The sequence below is a fragment of the Hordeum vulgare genome, chromosome 5H, assembly GCF_904849725.1.
Source record: "Hordeum vulgare subsp. vulgare chromosome 5H, MorexV3_pseudomolecules_assembly, whole genome shotgun sequence".
Taxonomy (NCBI): Eukaryota; Viridiplantae; Streptophyta; class Magnoliopsida; order Poales; family Poaceae; genus Hordeum; species Hordeum vulgare.
The window spans coordinates 34,133,255-34,143,182 of record NC_058522.1 but is presented as its reverse complement, the minus strand read 5'-3'; the positions used below and the strand labels follow the sequence as shown (position 1 = coordinate 34,143,182).

The 9,928-nt window shown below is 41.8% G+C and overlaps 1 protein-coding gene across 1 annotated transcript; it reads left to right on the top strand.

The window, feature by feature from the left end:
• Window positions 1–591: 591 nt before the first annotated feature.
• Window positions 592–7,316, top strand: LOC123396404 (probable ubiquitin-like-specific protease 2A). The gene is made up of 14 exons (XM_045091350.1): window positions 592–1,122; window positions 1,218–1,275; window positions 1,512–1,597; window positions 1,681–1,880; window positions 2,724–2,769; window positions 3,188–3,267; window positions 3,360–3,389; window positions 3,476–3,571; window positions 4,242–4,344; window positions 4,955–5,037; window positions 5,374–5,496; window positions 5,656–5,767; window positions 6,062–6,169; window positions 6,282–7,316. The coding sequence occupies exons 1-14, from the start codon at window positions 673–675 to the stop codon at window positions 7,026–7,028; spliced, it is 2,322 nt and encodes a 773-aa protein (XP_044947285.1). The 5' UTR covers window positions 592–672; the 3' UTR covers window positions 7,029–7,316.
• Window positions 7,317–9,928: the final 2,612 nt, after the last annotated feature.

Genomic DNA, 9,928 nt, shown 5'->3' with positions numbered 1-9,928 from the left:
AGCCAAGTGTATTCACACTGTTAGTCTTTTCGTTTTCTCAAAAAATCCTCGTTAGACGGAGCAGCAACGTCGGATTCCGGGGAACCGGCCCCGCTCAGGCCTTGTTTGATACTAGGGTTTTTGAGAAGATTGGTGGGGATAATCCCACAGGGATTGGGTGAAACCCCATCCTTCACCCAATCCCTTCAAATCTCCATTTATCCCGAATACACTAGGTAAGGGTAGTGTATTGAGTATTGAGAAAAATGCACTAGAATTTAGGGATTTGTGGGGAAATATGGGGATAAAACATGTCAAATACACTAGAACCAAATTACGTTATGGGATATGTGGGGATTTAAGGATTTGACCGGGATAATCCCACTAATTCCGTGAAATACACTAGTACCAAACAAGGCCTCAAGCCGTCCCCATTACACGTGTAACGAAGAGTCGAAGATTCAAAAAAAAAAAAGTCCAAGTTTCCGTCATCCAAATCCACGAGCAAATCTTCCCGTCGAAGTTTCTATTTATTTATTTATGCTTAATTAAGTTGTGGGGTAATACTAATAGCCGCGGCAACCTCCCCCCACATTCCCCCCTCCCCCAAAACCCAAACCCCAAATTTCCCTCTCCCCCACAACGTCCCAATCTGCATTTCCTCCCCGCCGATCGCCGCCGCGGACGACGACGATGTGGGCGGCGCCCACGGCGAAGAAGGTCGGCATCGATATCGACTGGGTAGAGGCGTTCAGCTCCGGCTCCGACGGCGGCCCCGACGTCTGCTTCCTCTCCCCTCCCCCGGCGCCCGGGAAGGGGAGTGCGTCCGCCCGCTCCTCCCCCGGCTTCGGCCGCGGCGAGGGGTTCGTCTCCCCTCGCCCGGCGGCGGCGGTGGCCAGGCGGAAGGGGAGGAGGGGCGAGGAGGCGGACGGGGAGTTCTCGGCGAGATCGAACGACAACCTGCGGCGGGACATCGCGGGCATGTCGGACGAGGAACTGCTGACCGAGATCGCGTGCGTCTACAGCACGCTCCCCGCGTTCGGAGGCCTCATCGATCCGGAGAAGAGGGCCCGCCGCGGCCGCCTGCTCCCGCTGCTCGAGGCGGAGGCGCGGCGCCGGGGGATCGACACGGACAGCGCCGAGGTTCGATCGCGCGCTCGTGCCTGAATCCGATTGGCAGAAATCTGATCGCGCACTCTCCCTCTCACAACTTGTTTACACGGTGCGTTTGTTCGCAGGACGGCGGTGCTTCCTATCGGGGTCCTCGTTCTGACGCGAATTGTCCCTTCTCTTTTGGTAAGGTTCTCTGCTTACTGCATGTTCAGTTACGGGCTTATTCCGCTAGCGATGTCGAGTGAGGGATTGACAAATCATGGGTACATGGGAGATGAAATGCAATGTATGCAGCTTGGTTGGGACATTTGATGAAAATATGACGGCTGTTGAATCTGTTCCACCTAATTTGCTTAACATCTAATGAAAATAACCATGCTATGCCCAATTTTAAGTGTAATGTGCATTTTGTTTTGCAGATATAGATGATTCGGGGGCGGAAGTTGCTCGGAAATACCAGAGGAAGTCATCTCCCATTCGCTCGACAAAGAAGAACTATGGAGAGGTATATAGTGTGCCATGCACGTCTTGTTGTTGAGAATCAGTAAACATGTCTCCTAAATTAGGATGCAATCGTGGTGAATGCAGCTAGGTGTGCATACACGCAGAAGTTTCAAGCAACCTGGACGATTGAGACCTATACCAGAGGATAAGATGTACTCAAGCAAAACATCCCCAACTACTTTATCTGGGCATAAACAGAGAGTCCGTGCCGTTGATCCAAAGGAACATGATAGAGAAAAACGCCAGCAGATTCAAAGCAACTTTTCCAGCAATCATACAAATAGGTATGTGCCAGATTCTCAGAAAATCAGGGCAACAACCTTTATGCATTTCTACCAGGAATGAAACATGCCATCCTGTGTTAGTCTTCTTAGCACACCACATGATTGTCCATTTTTATTTTTTGACAGTCCCTGTCCCCTGCATCCCTGCCCAACCTGTTTTAGGATCTCCGTGTTACTAATTTACAGTATTTCTGTCAATGCGTATTGCACATTACTTGTATTACTACTTGTGTTTGGCAATTATAAGAGACTCCATTTACAGCTCTTTTGTGATTAATTTCAAATACCAGTGGATCTTTTAGCTGCATTTTTTAATAGGAGGTCACTGTTTTGTAAGAAAGTATTTTGATGGAATTATGTATATGGCTCCTTGGTTCTGTTGTGTTCTGGAATTGTGCAGACTTGGTAGTCGCAATGGAGTTCTGAAGACAGGAATCTTGATTGCTTTAAGCCTTTAACAAATGATAATATTAGTATGTTATATCACCTTAATTGATTCAGATTTCAAGCATATGCTATTTTGCTTTCTGCAAGGCCATGATAGTGTGTCATTCTTTTAGGGAGACAATCTTTTCTTTTTTGTTGTTTAGGTGCACCGTGCGCTGATACATGAGCAGTACTAATATCAGTACCCCGCTTTGTTAGGACCTGATTGGCATAAATTGGAAATGTGTGGAATACATATTCTGGTGAAATCTTATATATCCAATTCTGTTGTCGTAAGCATTGCATATAACATATGTCATACTGTCTCTCAAAGGACTTCTATACAATACATCTCAGTGTACCATTACATTTAATCAAAGTATTAAGCTGAGATTCCTTTTCTATTCTTCGACACAGGAGGAATGTACAGCTTGGAGATTCATCTGTTCTATATTCTCGAAAGGTGGGTACGCTGGCAAAGTGACAATCATCTAGATCAATGAAGTTTTCTTACCTTTTGCCCCTGTACAAATGATCCTTATTTACTATTGCTTGAGTGGTCAAACTACAAAGCTGTCCTATTGCATGCAGTGTGAGTGCATTTGAGCTGTTTACGATTCATGACATTTCACTTGTTACATGATGCTGGCTTCTGCAAAAACCAGCCTCCTTCATTTATGTACACTGCTACACTTCCATTAATAGTTTGGCCATGCTAATTAATTCTAGCACTGGGTCTGTCCAATAAGTTAGGCCATCGTGAAATAAAACCAGGATATTTCTTGGACAATGTACTTTCAGTAGTAGATTGATCATAATGCCACTTTCAGATACAAATTTGACCTTACACAGCTAAATTATTATATTGTTTTACCTACTAGGTTAATGATGATGTGGTTCTCTTGGATGATGAAGATGTGCAACCTGATGAACCAGTAGATTGTGGGCTGCCAGAGGAATGGTAAGTAAGGAGCTTCTCCACCACCGTGTTTTCTGTCATGCGTACTGAACTAAAGTTTGATTTACCATCTGATAAAACATTGGGTTTTTCAGGAATGAGTCAAAAATTTACTATCCATCAAGGTGAACACTGCATTGTTTTGAAGACGATCAGTTCATGTCGGTGAGATTTTCTTTAGTTCCGTCATTAACATGAAACATTTGAACAGAGATGATCCAGAAGCTGTAGAGCTCGCCAGTTCGGATATCAAATGTCTTGATCCTGGAGTATATTTGTCGTCCCCTGTAATAAACTACTACATCCAGTAAGAACATATGTCCCTATCTTTCAAGTTTTGTTTTGTATCTTTCTATGATCTTCTCCTTTTAGAGACTGCTTGAGCACGTCATGTGTCTTTGAATAATACTCCCTCCGTTCACTATTATAAGATGTTCTAACATCTTTGTAAATCGGATGTATATCCTTTTAGGTTGGTTGTTCACTCAATTTCAGTCCGAATCTAGTATATACTGAATTATCCAAAACATCTTATAATAGTGAACGTTGGGAGTAGGAGGCACTCAATTCCACTCCCTCTGTACCTAAATACTTGTGGGGAGAACTAAGTTCGTTCTCCCCAACTACAAGTATTTAGGCACAGGGTACCTAAATACTTGTGGGGACAACTAAGTTCGTTCTCCCCAACTACAAGTATTTAGGCACAGAGGGAGTATATGATTTGAGAACATATAGCTGTTAATGCACTTAGTTGTACTGGCCGTTGGCATTGAAATATCCGTAACATCATCAAGCTATCTATTTGAGCTGTTGAGCTTGATGAATTAGTAAAAATAGCATCATGTGAATTTTCAGTCATCCACTTACACAGAGATGGTAGAATTGTTTAAAGTTGGGAATTGTGAATTCTGTTCATAACAACTTTACCTCTAAATGGATGTTTCTGTTGAACTCTTTGTATGATATTCTTCTGGCAGATATATCAAAAGAGACAAATTTCACCGTGAAGCTGCCAGAAACAATTTCTACATGTTTAACACATATTTTTACAGCAAGCTTCAAGAAGCGTTATCTGGAAAGGTAAGATTGTTTTTTCTATTGAATAACTCGAATACTGCCACAAAAATATATGTTAATTTTTTCCAAATTCTATTATTCATGGTACATGAGAGTACTTTGGAGATAAGCTTTTGTTGTTTGCTTGGTATAATGTGATAAAGAGTAGCCTAGTATGTACTCCCTCTGTACCGAAATATATGTCGCTGGAGTAGCTAAAGTTAGTTACTCCAGCGACATATATATCGGTACAGAGGGAGTACTATACTGTGTTGTAGTTGTCCTTTCTTAGTATCTTGAGTTGTTGACTCTTATATATCTAATAGTATTCTTATGATTTATCTTTCTTTTTTATGTAGTGTTCTACTATTTTCATATGATATTTTCTCTGAATCTTATTGTTAGTGATACATGAGTACTCTGGACCTATGCTTTTATTGCTTCCATGCTAAGATGCGATAGTAACAGGCATATGTCCAGAGTACCCTGAATTTTTGGACAACGTGTTTTAGTTGTCTTGTCTTAGTACTTTACTAGTTGCCTCTTATAATGTACTGTTGTATGATATCTTTCTTGTTTGTGAAGTGGTATCTTCATGTATTAATTTTAGATTGTAATGGTCCACTTTTTCTAGGGTGAGTTCGTGAAGTTGAGAAGATGGTGGAAAGGTGTTAATATATTTCGGAGAGGATACATTGTATTGCCAATCCATGGAGCGTAAGTTAGTTGCTTACTGGAATAGGAGTTCTAACATGTTTCCTTGAAATATTCGCATACCGGCTGAAGGCCAAACAAATATAGTTTGTTATTTATATGCTTGCAATATAATTGATGGCTGATGTTATTGTTTACTTTATCGAAATACACTCTTGAATAAGTTTTATAACTTCATGCTCCATCTGGATCTGCAGTTTCAGATGCCTAATGTATCAATCCTTTAGTAATAAGAATTATTGTACAAGCATTGAGTTGTGGCCTATAAGGTTAATAACATTTTACATACCTCTTTTAGTATTTCTGCTAAATGCTTTTTTTGCCTTTGTTAATTATTAGGGCGCACTGGAGCCTGGTGATTATCTGCATTCCTGCAAAGGAGAGTAATTCAGGACCAGTCGTACTACATCTGGACTCCTTAGGGATGCACCCTACTGATGAGATATATCGTACCGTTAGGAGGTAAGTGACACGACGACTGTTATCTAACTTTGAGTGCTAGCTGGGAAATTTCTTGAACTATTATGGCTGATTCTTGATGGCTGGCTCACTTGTTGATGAGCTCTATGATTTTGATAGCGAATAAACTCTTCATAACGCTGTGTCATCAACTGTATGTAGATTCCTTGAAGAGGAATGGAAGCATTTAAGGAAGAACCCTCCTTCTGACATTTCTCTTTCAGACACAATATGGGAGGATCTTCCAAGGAACATACACAAGGAAATTGTTGAGGTAAGTGTTATGATGGGTGGATACTTCATAGAATCAGATAATGCTGGTGTGTCTTTAAGGGAATGAGAGTTGATTATGGAGTAATATACCATGGTTCATATTTGATAACGAAAGGCGATTTGTTTCTTCTTGCTTGACTTATCACGTAACTGTCCAGGTCACTGAATCTATAGGTTTTTTGTTTTATTTGGGATTGGTTCCTGGATTTGTGCATTCAAAATTGTTTAGATTGTGTTATGCAATTAAATTACATTTTACTCTTGGCACATGATTGTAAATTGTTACAACGACCAGGTTCCAGGGCAGAACAATGCGTATGATTGTGGCATCTTCATGCTTTACTATATTCAACGGTTTATAACTGAAGCACCAGAAATTTTCACAAGAGATAGACTTGACATGGTTAGTGATGCCAACTCCTTTCTGTATTTTCAGTTCTTACAATGCTTTGTCTGTTTAGCTTAGCGAGTTTCTTTCTCGAGGGTTTAACACTGAGCTTATACTGGCTTTACAGTTTAGTCGCAGTTGGTTTAGATCTGAAGAGGCTTCTAAGTTAAGAAACGAGATACGGAAACTACTGCTGAAAGAGTTTGGAAGTGCGAGGGTTGATGATGTTATGTCTGAGGCAGCTACAGGTGATGGCTCTGGTGATGACTGTTTCATGAAGGAGGTAGAATCAGAGGCACCTACAGCTGATGGCTCTTATGAAGATTGTATGATGAAGGAAGGAGAATCAGAGGCGGTTTCACCCTGTGCCAGTTCCGAAATGGGTGTAGATGATGTTAAGCCAGAGGCAGCAACATCTGATGGCTCTGATGAAATCGTATGGAAAGGAAAATCAGAAGCAGTTGAATCTTGTGACAGATTAGAAATGGTGGTAGGAGATGGAGACACATTTGAAGGAACACCTTGGAGCACCTGCAAAAGTGATGGCAGGGTCAGCGTATGTGTTCTTTCTGAAGAGGCTACATTGTCTGGTAACGCCGCAAAGGACGATGGAGATACCATGGAATCAGATCCTGGCAGCTCAGATAGTGAAGAAGTTATTGAGGTCTTACCTTCTGACAACGACAGTGAAGAGTTCATACATAGAGGAGCAGGGGTGGATTTATTTTATTGTGATGACAGTGAAGTAGAAGAGGTCACAGATGCTAGGAAGCGAAGATCAAGATTCATGAAGAGGCCAGACAGAGCCGGTGACGCGCAGATCACAGAAGATGGAAAGCCAAGAGGTAGATGGGACCTTTGCCGCATGACGTGACATGAAGTGCTGATCCACCCATCTCCAGGATGACCGAAAACCAATCCTTGATTTTGGGGTGCCTGTGTATGCGAACCGTATAATAGTAGGTGACCAAAGGCATGATTAATTGCAGGAGAATGCATGATCGATCAATCTCCCCCTGTCTCTTCTTGCCCATGGTGGTAAAGTTTTGGTAGTAAGGCCATGGGCTTGGGCTGGGAGGGGGATTTATAGTGTACAGGTAAAGCATATAGAGCATATACAGACTGCAAGACTAATACAAAGTGGCGCACTCTCTTTTGCAAATACTTCCTCCGTCCGGAATTATAGTCTGCAAGAATATACCAATTGGTCCCTCGCCATTCTTTCACTCCATTTTCTTAGTCATCGTGTCACTACAAGTCTCTTTTTATTTGTTACTCCCCCGTTCCTAAATATAAGACGTTCTAGTTATTTTGATGTGGACTACTATGGACTGAAATAGGTGAACATACACAAGAACACACCAGATACATGTGAATAAGAAAAAAGCTAAAACATCCTATGTTTAGGAACGTATGGAGTAGTCGGCATTTGATGTCATGCCATTTGAAGCCCCATCTGGTGATGCTTGCAATCGAGAAGAAGCCACATTGACTGGAAGAAGGTACTTCACCCCAGTGTTGGTTAATTATCCAGTGTTAGTGCCTCACATGGCAACTCCACAAGTGCATAATGCGAGTTCTCCTAGGTAATATCCCCTCCGTCATAATATGGTACACATAGTTTTTTGGCTGGTTGTAATGATAGTATCGCCAACTAAATAATTTTGATGAGGTGACATAGAATTAAATGAAGAAAGAGAGTGTTATAACGTATTATATTAAATGTTGTGCTATTATGTGTCATGCATGACAATAAATGATACTCCCTGTGTATCACAATACTTGTAGTTGGGGATACTTGCAGTAGTGTCTCCAACAACAAGTATTTAGGTATAAAAAAAGTATATCTTATGCATGATAATAATATATGATACTTTCCATTACAACCAGCCTAGTCCAGAACCTAACTACATGGTGATGATAAGCTTGGCCGGACGGCCGCCATGCGTGCATCTAGATCGGCGGCCCGTTCCGCGTGCCGAGGAAGGCCGCCATGCGTGCATGCCGCTCATGCCGATCGAGGGGTTAAATTGTCGTTTTGGGTCACACTAATTGATGGGGGAAATCACCAGTGTACGTACACATAGACGTGTTTGCTACTTTTCCATTCGTTTCTGTTTAAGTGTATCACAAAACTACTCTCATTTGATCCATCGGACCACATTTTGTACCCACACAAAGCGACGAGAAAAGAGAGAAGACACGCGTCGGTTGCACGGGACAAGAGGGAAGATACATCTGTACGGGAGGAACCACGTAACGGTTGGACAAGGAGAGATTCCTCTCTAATTACATATTGTATTTACTCTTAACATTTTCCTTAATCTATAGTCGACCATCTAGAATCATCTCACAATTGTTTGGATAATGCTATCATCTTAAAGGATTCTTCCTTAAAAGATTTTCATGAAGTCTTTGATGAGAAACTGAAACATACTCACAAAGAGATAACATAATGTGATGTTTTGAAACAAGGATATCTCAAGAAACGACTCCCTCTGACACATGTAAATTTCTAAGTCGTCGCATACCAATTCCATAAACATATTTCTGAAATGTTGAATTTCGTAAAGATTTGGTTAATAAATCAACACGGTTGTCGCATGATTTGACTTGCAGGATGCTTATTTCCCCTTTTTCTAAAGATTATGAAAAAAACCACTTAGAAAAAATATGCTTAGTGATATTACTTTTCATCTATCATTTTACATCTGTGTAACACAGACCACATTATCCTCATAAATAATGGTAGGTGATTCTATCGAATCAATTATTTATTTGATTCATTATACAAATTATAACCCGTAGCAATGCACATATGCTCTACTACTCCCTCCGTTCCAAAATTCTTGTATTAGATTTGTCTATGTATGAATGTATCTAGTCACGTTTTAGTCTTTAGATATACTCATTTTTAAACAAACCTAAGACAAATTTTTTGAGACGAAGGGAGTATTAATTATAATTGCGGGGAACTAACTGGACGACAAGTCTTTTTAGCAATCTCATACCTTGAAGTAGTAGATGCCATGTTGACCATGAATACAATTGCAAATATGAACCTCCCTATCTTAGAAGTCTGATAGAAAACATTTATCAGACGGCTCTTACATCGTTGATTCTTCTCTAATCCAAAGTCCATACATGTTTAAACAATTCTCCGACCTATCAATCAAACGCACAAATTTACCCATCCCGAGTAAATCTTGCCTACTCCCCCGTCCCAACCACCTCAAAACGCCTGGGCGAGTAAATCTCGCCTGCTCCCCGTCCCAACTACCTCAAAACGCCCGGGCGAGTAAATCTCGCCTGCTCCCCCGTCCCATACACCCCAGCCCGTCTCGCATCTCACGAGCACGCTCATCATAGAACTCCACCGCAACGACTTCCTCCGCATCAACCTGCTCAACAGCAAGAAATTGGCGTCTCGGCTACAACTGCTTCATGTCCCCTGTGTGCTCCGTCAATCTCTGCTTTCACAGCCGACCGAGTAACCCCAATCCCGGCGCTTGTCCTCGCCTGACCCTGCCCCGTGAGGCCATGACCATCTCTCCCACCGTGCTGGTGCGCCTTTTTGGCCCGACAAAGAAACCGCTCGTGCATCCGAGTATTCACTCATTGAGGCTAGAGTCCAGTTTTTCTCATCACTTCTTTTTGATTTGCCTTAATTTGGGATTTTATTGAGTATCACTTTGTCATGCAGCGTGAATGACATGGAATCAAGCTGGTAATGTGTACACTCGACAACAGGTCAAGAACGCAGGCCTTGCTGCT

Bases quoted from the DNA above. Each gene is read 5' to 3' on its own strand.
- LOC123396404 (XM_045091350.1), top strand. From the start codon at position 673: ATGTGGGCGGCGCCCACGGCGAAGAAGGTCGGCATCGATATCGACTGG. The intron at 3,390-3,475 runs GTGAACACTGCA...ACATTTGAACAG, and splicing joins AAAATTTACTATCCATCAAG to AGATGATCCAGAAGCTGTAG. The intron at 6,170-6,281 runs GTTAGTGATGCC...CTGGCTTTACAG, and splicing joins CAAGAGATAGACTTGACATG to TTTAGTCGCAGTTGGTTTAG.